The sequence below is a fragment of the Nanorana parkeri genome, unplaced genomic scaffold (genome assembly GCF_000935625.1).
Source record: "Nanorana parkeri isolate BGI_ZX_2015 unplaced genomic scaffold, ASM93562v1 scaffold2016, whole genome shotgun sequence".
NCBI classification, from domain to species: domain Eukaryota; kingdom Metazoa; phylum Chordata; class Amphibia; order Anura; family Dicroglossidae; genus Nanorana; species Nanorana parkeri.
In genome coordinates, this window is record NW_017308284.1 from 156,422 (window position 1) to 168,177 (window position 11,756).

Below are 11,756 nucleotides of genomic sequence, written 5' to 3' on the forward strand. Positions count from 1 at the left end.
TTGAAAGACCGTTCATGTATGATTTCCAAACTAAAATCGTACAATGTATGGCCACCTTTACTAGGGTATTCTTCTAGGTGAAGTGTTCAATCTCTTACTAGTAGGACATTACATTCTTTTGAGGGGGGTTCGATACGCTTATCGGGCCTTAGGTGTGGTTGCTGCATTAGTGTTCTTTTTTCCCCCCCACCTAAATGATCCTGCCAGTAACAGTTCCCGTCTCAGAGTGAAACACTCACTCACTGTACTGCATTTATGGAGGAGCAGCGTTGACACCCTGATCTGATTTCCTGATTTCAGCTACACATAAGAGGGACATGTCCTGTAGTTCACATAACATAGCTTGGACATTTGAAATAAGGAAGTTACAAGTACACTGGAATTCTGGCAAGGTATATTTCTATACTTGCAGGAAGTGTACTGCTCAAAACAGAAAATGAATGCAGCAACCACATCAAAACTGCAATATATTACATGTTTGATGTTGTGTTTGGACACCCTTTAAAGCAAACCTGTCAGAAACTTGTGGGATGCAATCTGAGCCGCATAAGAAGACATGATGCATAAGCAGAGGTTACCTTAAGTGAAAACTGCATGTCAAAACAATTAGGCCATCCAATAAGGCAGACAGCTGAAGCTTTATGCAAATCTTAACTTCACCTGTAAATGTCAATACTTGCTTTTCTTCAGTTTTAATTTCTCAGGTTCATAACACTATTTACATTTTCTGAACAAATGGTGAATACCACATTGACATTCTAATGCAGGACATGGTACTTAAGTAGCACCTCTGCAGACACTGGACCTTTTCAATCAGCTGTTCACACATAGTTGAAGTCATAAGCTGAAAACAGGGCTCACTTGCACACAGAGCAAAGTATAAAAACACTGTTGTATTTTTTTTCTTCAATTATGCTAGGTCTGTGTTTTCATCTTAGCTGACTTCACTAGGTGCCTTAGCTTTAAAGGCCAGGATTTTTAAAAACAATTTTTATTAACCCTTGCATGCATTTGGGTTACCAAAGCACTACAAGGGTTAACTGCTCATTTGTGTCTAGATTAAAAAAAAAAAAAAAAGTTATGCTCATTGACATTAATGAGATTTGAGCATCTCATTATTAATTAGGAATTCTATCTCCCTCACTTGGACAGAATGCTTCCTTCCTAGTTTGTTTGGACATTCTAAATTCTAGCTTCAGATCTGCTAAGCTGGCCACTTGGATCATAAAAAGCCCTTTGCACCAAAACCTGTTTATTTAAAGCATTCCCTAGGCCTGGTGAGAATTAGCCTTAATGGTCTCTTTATGACAGGTGTCGTAAATAGCCAATACCACAATAATTGTCCTGCACAGTTCATCTAATTCCTTACAGATCGCCTGGAGGGTAAGGAAGGAATGTGTGGTATCCAGCATGGAGTCATAAACCAAGAGTTGCAATATTAACCCAATTTTCATAACACGGAACAGGTGAATGACAGTTAAATTAACTTCAACTCATCCAGCGAAATCTATACATATCAATCATGGGTAGGTTACAATGGTCAGAGGCCTGACGAGCCCCATTAACCCCTCCTGGGCCAGCCATAATTCACACACATGCCATGTTTGTGATTGATCTAAAAAGATAAAATTTCATGAAACACAATAAAGCTATATTTTATTTAGGACTAAACTATAAACATAAAAGGAATATGTTTATTAAAATAAAATTGGACAGTTTGGGAAGAGCAGAGAAGGCCATCATAAAGGCTTAGCCCTCCTGGTTACCCTGCCCAGCCCTGCCAAATGGGCCAACTCAGGAATACCACCTAAAGGACTGATAAAGTCAGCTGCAAAGCTTGTACCATCCAAAGAAGGCTCTTTGTAACATCCACAGAACACTTTTTACACCATCAAAAGCCAACTCTCTGTCTTACTTTGAGAGCGCCACCTGGATCTATCTGCTGTTGCATCAGAACTTACAAAACTCAGGACTGTGAAGTATTGTTAATTGTATTCCTTATTTTTGCTGCGGTTATATACCTGTCTCTTTTTTGTAACATCTGTTTTCTGTATATTTTTTCCTGCACCATTTCTTTAATTAAAAAGGACAATCTGTGTGTCCTTAGAACAAAATGAGCACTTAACCCTTGTAGGGCAATTTTACCTTGAGTTATCCTTCTTTAAAAAAAGGTAGAAATTTCTGCCATAATAATAACCTTTCTAAACCAGAGATGTACATGTAAGTGTCAGGACGCGAAGACTGCACTTAATTTTCTCTCCAATGAACCCCAGGAAAACCTCCTCTACATTTTTTTAAAGACTGCGATACATGGCCGATGACTAGTTTACATAAATGTCTGCATATCATGTAAAACATACATTAAAAAAAAAGTCAAGCCACTCAAAAGCCATTTATGAACTTCATGGAGCAGCTGCACATTTATGGCCTGAATTAACCCCTTGAAGTCCGGGGTGTTAAACCCCCTTTCTGTCCTGGCCATTTTGTCAGTATTCAGCACTGCATTACTTTGAATGACATTTATTCCTTCATGCAACGCTGTACTGAAATTAATTTTATACCATTTTTTGGGGACACAAAGCATTCTTTTGGTGGTATTTAATCGCCACTGGGGGTTTTATTTTTTACTATATTAAGGAAAAATGACCTATATTAAATTATAAAACATTTGATAATACCCAATTTTTTTGGTAAAATATAAAAGACGGGGTCATGTTGGGTAAATAGACACCAAACATGCCAAGCCTTAAAATTGCGCATACCCGCGAAACCTCAAAAAAACTACAATACCCAAAATTGGCCATAGGCGACACTTAACACTAAACTGATGAGCAGTAAAAGTTTGTAATCAGTGATTGATGGCCCTAAAATTATTGCTCTCACTTCGACGTTCGCATATTTAAGTTTATATGTGCGTAAACGTGGGGGTGGGGGCCTTAAAAATGGTTTTGTTTTTTTTTTTACATTTCTTTATACGAGACTTTTTTTTTTTTACACTTATTGTTATTGCTAATCACATAGGGGATAATAATCCCCCTATATAATAGCAAAGGCACACTGAAAGGTCCTCTTTATGGACACATTAGGGGTCTCTAAGACCCCTAATGTCCCCGGGGACCCCCAAAGAAGCTGATGAAGCAGAGACCTGCTTCATCAGCTTCTTCTCTCTGGCTATAGCAGCCAGATGACTGACAGCTGAATACACAGAGGGAGATCGTCAAGGAGGAAGATGCTGAACTCACTCCCATCTTCTTAACACCCTCCCGAGCCGGTCCAAGGCCGCAGATGGGGCAGCGGAGACTGGGATTATAGGTGAGGGTGCAAGAGGGGGGGGCGTCGTCGAACTGGTCGCACGCATGGCAGCACATATATAGAGCCGCCGATTGATTGTATGTCTAACAGCCGGTAACCGCTGCATTCGGCTCTTTTTTTTCTGCCCGTGCATGCGCTAGGGGGGCACGGGCGACCATTTAATTACCGCGACCCGCCAATGGGAGTTTGCCGTCCATCCATTTTTTTTACAACGGGCGGATGGCAAGCGGTTAAAAATGCTCAATCATCCAACCAGATTTGGCTTTGACTTTTGTTCGAACATATTTTCTTCAGATTTAATTAATTCACTCCAGCAAGTCTCCACAACAACCTGCATGCATAGTGCGTATGCAAACATAAACAAGACAGGTTTTTTTTTTTTGTACAAGTTTATACACATTTTGTAGGGGGAAAAAAAAAAAAAAAAAAAAAAAAAAAAGGAAAAAAAAAAAAAAATGTACAGATAAAACACACTGCACTATCAAGTACACATATATGGATGTAAAATACTGAATGGAGCTTGTGAAGCCTGGAGGATAAAAAGGGGAGGATTACCACCTCCCCAGCCCAGACATACTGTAACCAACATACTGTATGGCTACACAGGTTTCAACTTACATACCACCTCCATGCCTTACGATGGTTTTTCCAATGAAGATGGCTTTATGGTAAAAATTAAAAAAAAAACACGTCAATAACTTCGGATTCTCCTACAAATACCTTACAGAACTCATTTATTTCAGTTGAGCAAAAAGATGTTACCAAGGAACAGAATAAATAAAGTGACTGGTAGGGTTGTGTTAAACCCTCTGTAATAAAACTCTAACATGTCCACACTCAGCTCAATGCAGAACACAGAAGCAGGGGATCTGCATTACAGCCTATGGTTGACCGCCACACAACCTAAGCCAATCAAACATCTAACAAGAGAATATTGCTGAAAACAATGGCTGCAGGAGATCGAATCTATTCGCTAGTGCTGTCCCTTGCCCAACCCAGCAGGGCACTCTTATAGGCCGGGAAAGTGCAAACATCATTTGAATGGTTGCTACCCCTACTTAAGCCAAATAAATGTGCAATTGAGACAGATCTAGAACAACCGCAGCACTGTCAATATAGCTCTAACAGTGAATCGTGAACCAATATAATGCTCAACGCATTACTGACAGCTATAGCTTATTTTGCAAATATTTAATGCATTTAATATATAAAAAAGTGAAAAAAGGCATAAATTTCAAGGAGTACAGTCTATGGAGGCAGCTCATATGGGTTTGTACAGCAGTGTGGTGACATATTTCTTCTTGTAACGATGAGTAGCACTTAACACCATCACACCATCCTAAAAGAAGAATACAATGATGTAAGAACGGCTGATGCTACAGGTGGAGTAACTGCAAGAGAATGGTATAAATAGATGTACCTTAATGGACAGTGCGTAGAGGTGATTCAGCATGACATGATTGGGCTCCGGGAGCAAAGCTGGATCACACTGTCAAAAACAGAATTTTAAGTTATTAGTATTGAACTTCTGCTGGCTCTAAGTCTTACTTGGAGTTACCCCAAATTCCCACCCAAGAAAGGCCATCTCAATTGACCTTAGACCAAATGAGTTTATCATACCTCTTCACTTATCCCTTCCCATTTACTGTCATGTTACACGAGCAGTTGGTGGGGTTTTTAACCACTTGCTGACCGGGGTGTTTACACCCCCTTCCTGGCCAGGCCATTTTCAGTATTCAGCGCTGCGGTACTTTGACATTTATTCAGTTATGCAACGCTGTACTGAAATAAATGTTATACCATTTTTTTGGGGACAGATAGAGCTTTCTTTTGGTGGTATTTTTACTATATTAAGGAAAAATGACTGAAAAAAATTGGAAAAAAAAAAAAAAGTATTTTTTTTACATTATGTTAGGAAACAATTATTACCAAATACATTTTTTGGTAAAATATAAAAGACGGGGGTCACGTCGGGTAAATAGACACCAAACATGTCAATCCTTAAAATTGCGCTCACCCACGAAATCGCAGAAAACTACCATACCCAAAAGTGGCCATAGATATGCAACATGTGCGGCGTAATGGGCGCAAACCCCCTATGTGATAGCAAAAGATGTGACAGATCCTCTTTATGGAGACATCAGGGGTCTCCAAGACCCCTTATGTCACCTAGGACCCCCCTGATGAAGCAGAGATCTGCTTCATCAGCTTTGAAGCTGGAGAGTGACACAAGAATGCGGAAGTGATGTAATATACAAGACTTCCGCATTCTGACAGCGAGGAGGGGACTGAAGGGAGATCGTGTACCGATCTCCCTCTGACAGGCACTATGCTGGTCCCGGGCTCACACCGTGCACAGCGGAGCCCGGGACCAGCGTGACAGTGGGAGGGGAGAGTGGAGGGGCAACGCGAATCGGCACCCCATACCAGCGAGAGCCGGCGGGTCGCTTGTATGTTAACAGGCATCGCTGCCCGTTTTTAAATTCTGGGCTTTACCAGCTCGCAGGCAAGAGGGGGCGTGGCTGAGCGGATGTCTAAAGACTACAAATTGTTAGCTCCTCCCATGGCAGAGATAGATGTGAGGGCATATGGGTACCCTGTAAACCACTGTGAAATAGGTTTGCTTTATATAAAACACTGTTCTGTTAATATTTTAAGCAGATCATACAGTCTGAATTCCTGAAGTCCGATAAAATAAACTTATCTGACAGCATCTGCTGAATTTTTGTATACTTACTGAAATGCCTGTGTCTTTATTAAGAATGACTTGAAGCAGATGTGGTGGAAGGATAGGGGGAGACTTGAAACGTTCTTCCAGCTTACAGTTATATGCATCCTGCAGATAAGGACCAGGGGGTGAGCTGGAAAGCTCTGGTTAAACAAAAAGAGATATACACATTACTTTTCATGGTACTAGATGTAGATAATCCAATGAAAACAATGCACTTCATGGCCATTCATTGTGACCTATGGCATTACAAAGGTATTCAGGACTGAGCATATACAGCTAGATCAGAAATCAGAGCCAATGGATATACAAGTACTTTAGGTGCTGGTTACACCCTTCCAAGCAGACTACATCCTTTAAAGCCCAAGTGTCAATGCATGTTTAGGAGTTCTTTGCTGAGGCCAGAAACATGAATGCTTGGCTTGACCTTACAAACTGCTGCAAGTTTATCAAAACAGCATTCTGTTGTTGTCTAAGGGCTTGTTCACACCAAATGCGGACCAGATCTGCACGAGTTTCTGCACACGCAGTGCAGTGTGTTTTGCGGTGTTCCGAGCCGTTTCTATCAAAACTAAAATAGAAATTATATTTTAGAAATGGTCTTTCAGTGCGTTTTTGATGCGTTCCAGAGCAGGAAAAATAGGGCTTGCTGCAGTTTTTTTTTACATGCTCTGGAACTGAACGCTGCGGTGTGAACTAGAGCCCAAAATACCATTGGAATACATTGGACGCAGTTTTGATCCGGTCTGTAACTGCTCTGATCCTGGAACGCGCTTGGTGTGAACGAGCCCTTAAATATGCATACATAAATATGTGACGAGTATGGATGTACAGGTTTTATTGATAACAATATACACTATATAAGCATATTAATGGGTCGGGGGAGTCAATGAGGATTTATCTTCAGCCTTAACTCCTCAGGCACAAAGGCCAGAGGCAGGAAGTGCAAAATGGGAGTTTAAAGCAAACAGGACAAAGGAAATCTAAACTACCCATGCCCTCCATAACAGCACCCCATTTAAAATATATACCTAATACAGTGAAATGACCGACAATTATATGGACACTTGTGTATGTATTTACTGTGTCCAATTTTTATGACTGGTTATAAAAAAATAAATAAATTGCACTGCATTATGAAGCATTTGTGGACGTTTCATACCTGACACATCAGAGCCTTTTTGTGAGTCGACCATTAAGGCATCAAAGACTTCAAAATCGGTTTTCTTCACATTAATGACATTGTTTATAGTCCCAAGCTGGCTAGTTACTACTGGCTGTGCAAAGAAACACAAATGATAAAGCAGTCGGTTACCCGATACTGTACGTAGCACAGAGGCTTCTGTTTGTAAAAGGTCTCCACAACAAAACAAGATTACCTCAGCAGGATCGTGAGTCCACTGACCATCGACAAAAAACTTGTACTGGTGTTCCCCTTCTGGGAGATCTAATATTGCTACAAAGTTGTTGTGGCTGCAACACAAAGGAAACCCATTTCAGAGACTCAAATGAATGCAACACTGATGATCACTTGAGATGAGTCCAGCTTGTTCAGATATTTTAATTTAAAAGGAGAACTATGAGGTGAGTGCTTCTCACTCACCTCATAGTTCTAGCCGACCTGTGACAATGAGACTGTCACAGGTCGGCTCAGTAGATCGGGAAGTGAGCGAACACGTACCGGCGTTCGCTCACCTCTCGATCCTGTCACGGCTCTCTGTCGTGACAGGGGAGGGGCTGGATTCCCCCCTCCCCGTTAGCGCTGACTGGCGGAATGGACGGGGGAGGGCACAGCTGGCTCTGCCTCTAGATAGGCAGAGCCAGCTGTCACTCACGCAGCTGGGCGGATCTCGACATCGATGTCGGGACCCGCTCCGGCGTCTCAGTATACGGACGGGGGAGGGGGTGGGCACAGCTGGCTCTGCCTCTGGATAGGCAGAGCCAACTGTCAATCCCGCAGCTGGGTGGATCCAGACAGAATTGTCGGGATCCGCCCTGGCTGCGGCGTCTCAGTATACCGCGGGCTGTAGCTCGCGGTATACTGAGCCTAGGGTGACGGGAGGACGCTAGTTTGTGTCCTCCCGTGACACTTAGAAGAACTATGGGGAAAAGCCCTAACCCCATAGTTCTCATTTAATATAGAGGAGCTCTTTAAACTCTACGTCAGCTCAAGTAATGCTGTGGTGTCAATCTCAGCAGTATTCTGTGAGCACACGGTGGCTGTGCATGAAGATATGGGCTCACAGGAAGTGGGTTGAATGACGTTGGGCATCTATTACCCAGACAATGACAATAGCTTTAGACTGCAGAGAGGTGAGTCTGCTGAAGATAACATCAGAGAGAAGCTGAGTATTGCAGCCCGAGCTTTTACCAGTACAGGGCAATGCATTTTTTTCTGTAAGTTGCAGCAGGGATTTAACAAGAAACAGTTCAAATACATATATATGTTTTTCTGTTCAGCTGGTCCTAGAATTCCCACCCATGTCACACTGCATAGCCAAGAAGATCACTTTGCTATTTGCAGGTTCAGCTCTACAGCTTCCTCTGTCATCTGCTCATATATCATACAAGAAATTAGAAGTGTGATGACGTGGATTCATTACCCATTAAGACGGATGCAGACGGAGAAGTAACAGGAATCTACAAAGCTGAATGAAGAGGAGGAGAGAGTGCGCATTTGTACGTTAGGGAGAGGGTCACCTTACTAGTTGTGCAGTGTGACAAAAGATGTGTCCTCAACAAGACATTAACTGCATTACAAGAAAAAAAAAAAAAAAAAAAACATCTGGCCATTTGTTTAAAGATTCTTTAGGTTTTTCAGGAATTTACAGCCGATAGTTGCAAAATATTCCTCCAAAAAATGATATTTTGAATGTTATAAAGGGAAGGAAATGTAAAAATGAAAAACAGACAAACATGGAAATAACTACAAAACTAAGACTCATTTTAACATGCAAAGAAAATCAGAATAGAAAACAAGTTATACCTTCTTGTGAGAGGGATTTTCCCCCAGTTGTTAAAGGACCCCGCTAAGTAAATTTCTTTCCCTCCTGCAGTCCACCGAAAAACTGTTGGACGAGCCTGAGTCGGAGCTTTGTCATTTACTTCTAAATCATGCTGCCATGCCAAGAATTCATCTTTTTCCATTGGAGCCTAGAAGAAAAGGTGAACATACCCAAAATATCACCTAAAACAGTAGAAACTAACAAATATTCTGCGGAATATATAGAGATCGGCTTCATCAGCTTCTCCAGCTGGAGAGTGACACTGAATGCAGGAAGTGATGTAATATACATCACTTCCTGCATTCGGGGACTGAAAGGAGATCAAAAGGGAGTTTGTATACTGAACTCCCTTTGAGCTCCTGTCACAGAGCCGTGCCGGTCCCAGCCGCACTGGGCACAGCGGATCTCGGGACCGAACACGGCAGTGACAGCTTCTGATACAAGCGATGGAGCGTCTCTGGAGACGCTCCATCGCTTGATGTATGTATGTATGTATGTATGTATGTATATATATATATATATATGGGATGCACCAACACTAGTTTTTCAGTATCGATATTTTTTTTGCAGTACTCACCGATACTGGAAGTCCCATTAAGGAAGCCAGGTGGCGGGTAATGCCTCGCCAAGCAGCTTCCTGATTACCTGGTGATGAGAAAGCATGGAGCTGGCCTTCTGGCCAATCAGGAAGCCAGGTAATGACTCGCCGCCCGGCTTCCTGATACCGGAAGTTCCGCTATGGGAATAAGCTTCAGGAGTATTTGGGAGTACAAGTACTCGGCCAAATACTGGGTATCAGCACCGATACTAGTATCGGTATACCCCTAATATACATTATACACACACTGTATACATCTCCATCTTCTAGCTAGACCCATCTCAGTGCACTGGTTGTGATGCTGCCATCTCTCCTGATAACATCCAAAGACAAAACACTCTATAACACTAACACAGAGCTACTGCCTCCTGCTAGACGTCACTGTGAAGGCAGTAAATATGACCTCTGATCGCCTTCCACTGATTTACTACAAATTGTGAGAGAGCCATCATTTTTCACTTCCAAATCAAAATGACGGGTCATGAAAAAAAAAAATTGTTCCTGTCAAAACATCTGTGAATAGATGACCAATTTAAATTCTGGCAAGAGCCTGGGGCTTCAGCTGCCGTTGTGAGGAGCGGAGCTTCTAGTATGTCTCTGTGCTTTTAAAGAGGTTGGGCTGCCTCCTGGCAAACCTGCACCTAATTCTTCCTTTGCTATACATGCTCCAAAATGGAGGCTCTCATAGATCGAGTTAGGACCACACAACACACAGGGGCCTTGATGAAGCAGTGTGCCTTCCACATGTTTTGCAACCAAACCTCTGTTTTTCACCCCAATAGGGTAGACAGTGAAGTTTTTTTTTTTGCATGCTGGCTGGTGAGTGCGCTGGGAAACATTTGATGTGTACTGTGTAAAGCCCTTCCATGTGCGCCTTACATTAAAGCTGGTTATGAATTGGAGTGTGGTTGCCGTTTGTTTCACTGGGTTTGTACCAAGGCCGGGCTCATCTCTAATTGTCAGCATTTGCATGTAGACCTGAAAGAGGCCGATACCAAATCGAATTCAGGAACATGCATTGAACATGAATGTCTGTATTGGCGCTACATGATTGGGCCTTCTTTATCATCTTCCTGGAGCTGAGCTTTGATGAGTACTAGAAATCAATATGTTCAAACTATAAAAACACAAACCAAAAGCTAAACATAATCATGACCATGATAAATCAGAATGTGTGTGAACTGACATATGAACACTGTCTACTTCTTACAGCAGCCCTAGTGACATGGTAGACTGAAATAAGCCTAGAAGGCTGGAGTGTGTGCTCTCCCTGTAAACACGAGGCTTTGGACCTTGTCCCTGCACACACCCAGATGTCTGTGTCTGTCACTGCAAGCAGCACCGATTTGTCGTCACCCTCGTGACAAGTCTCATATGTCAGGTCTCCCTGCAGGTTGCCCCCCTCCTCCACTCTCTACTTCCCTACAGGGCACAGCAGTGACAGAGAATACCAATGACCCGCACTCTGACTCACCTTGCTCTCCTCGGTCGTGTACATGTCAGCGTCCTCTGGGCTGTCCATTAAAATTTTGGCCCTGTCTTCCCCTTTGGTGGCACCACCGCCGCTGTCCCTTCGCCCCTTCAGGGGTCCAGGCCTCTCGCTGCTCGTATTCCCCATCTTCGGGTCAGGACAACCGGTGAGCGCACAACCTAAAAGACTTTATTTTTGTCTCCTCTACTTCCGCTTCCTGTTTCCGGTACCGATGAGGCGCACTGTGCGTTCCACACCTCGATGCCGCGCTCCTGGCGCTGTGATTGGCGTGTGTTGCCCCGCCCACGTTGTGATTACTGACGCGAAGGTGTCTGTTTGTGGTTGGTCGCTTTTATAGGAACAAAAAGAAAAGTATAATAAAAGGTCAGCAATTAAAACTAAACAGATCTTTTAGCAGCTTTACATAATGTAGATTCCTTGCAGGTTATATAGACTTTTGTTAAATCTTGGCAGATAGTTTGTTGGGGTTTGTTGCTTCCTGTGTCCCCATTGGAAGATATTTACTTTACTTCCTGTTTCAGTGGGTTATTAAAAGTAATAAAAAGACTATTTCACAGTATTAATAATATATTGTAATCTTTTCACTATTGCTGAATACAGAAGGTTTGGAGTTTAATGTGA

The 11,756-nt window shown here is 42.5% G+C and overlaps 1 protein-coding gene across 1 annotated transcript; it reads right to left on the reverse strand.

Moving 5' to 3' along the window:
• Positions 1–3,976: 3,976 nt before the first annotated feature.
• PRKAB1 (protein kinase AMP-activated non-catalytic subunit beta 1) lies at positions 3,977–11,353 on the reverse strand. Its single transcript, XM_018572386.1, has 7 exons — positions 11,118–11,353; positions 9,027–9,193; positions 7,420–7,513; positions 7,203–7,317; positions 6,050–6,183; positions 4,733–4,801; positions 3,977–4,651 (listed from the first exon to the last, which is right to left on the reverse strand). Exons 1-7 carry the CDS (start codon positions 11,259–11,261, stop codon positions 4,574–4,576), a joined length of 801 nt encoding a protein of 266 aa, XP_018427888.1. The 5' UTR covers positions 11,262–11,353; the 3' UTR covers positions 3,977–4,573.
• Positions 11,354–11,756: the final 403 nt, after the last annotated feature.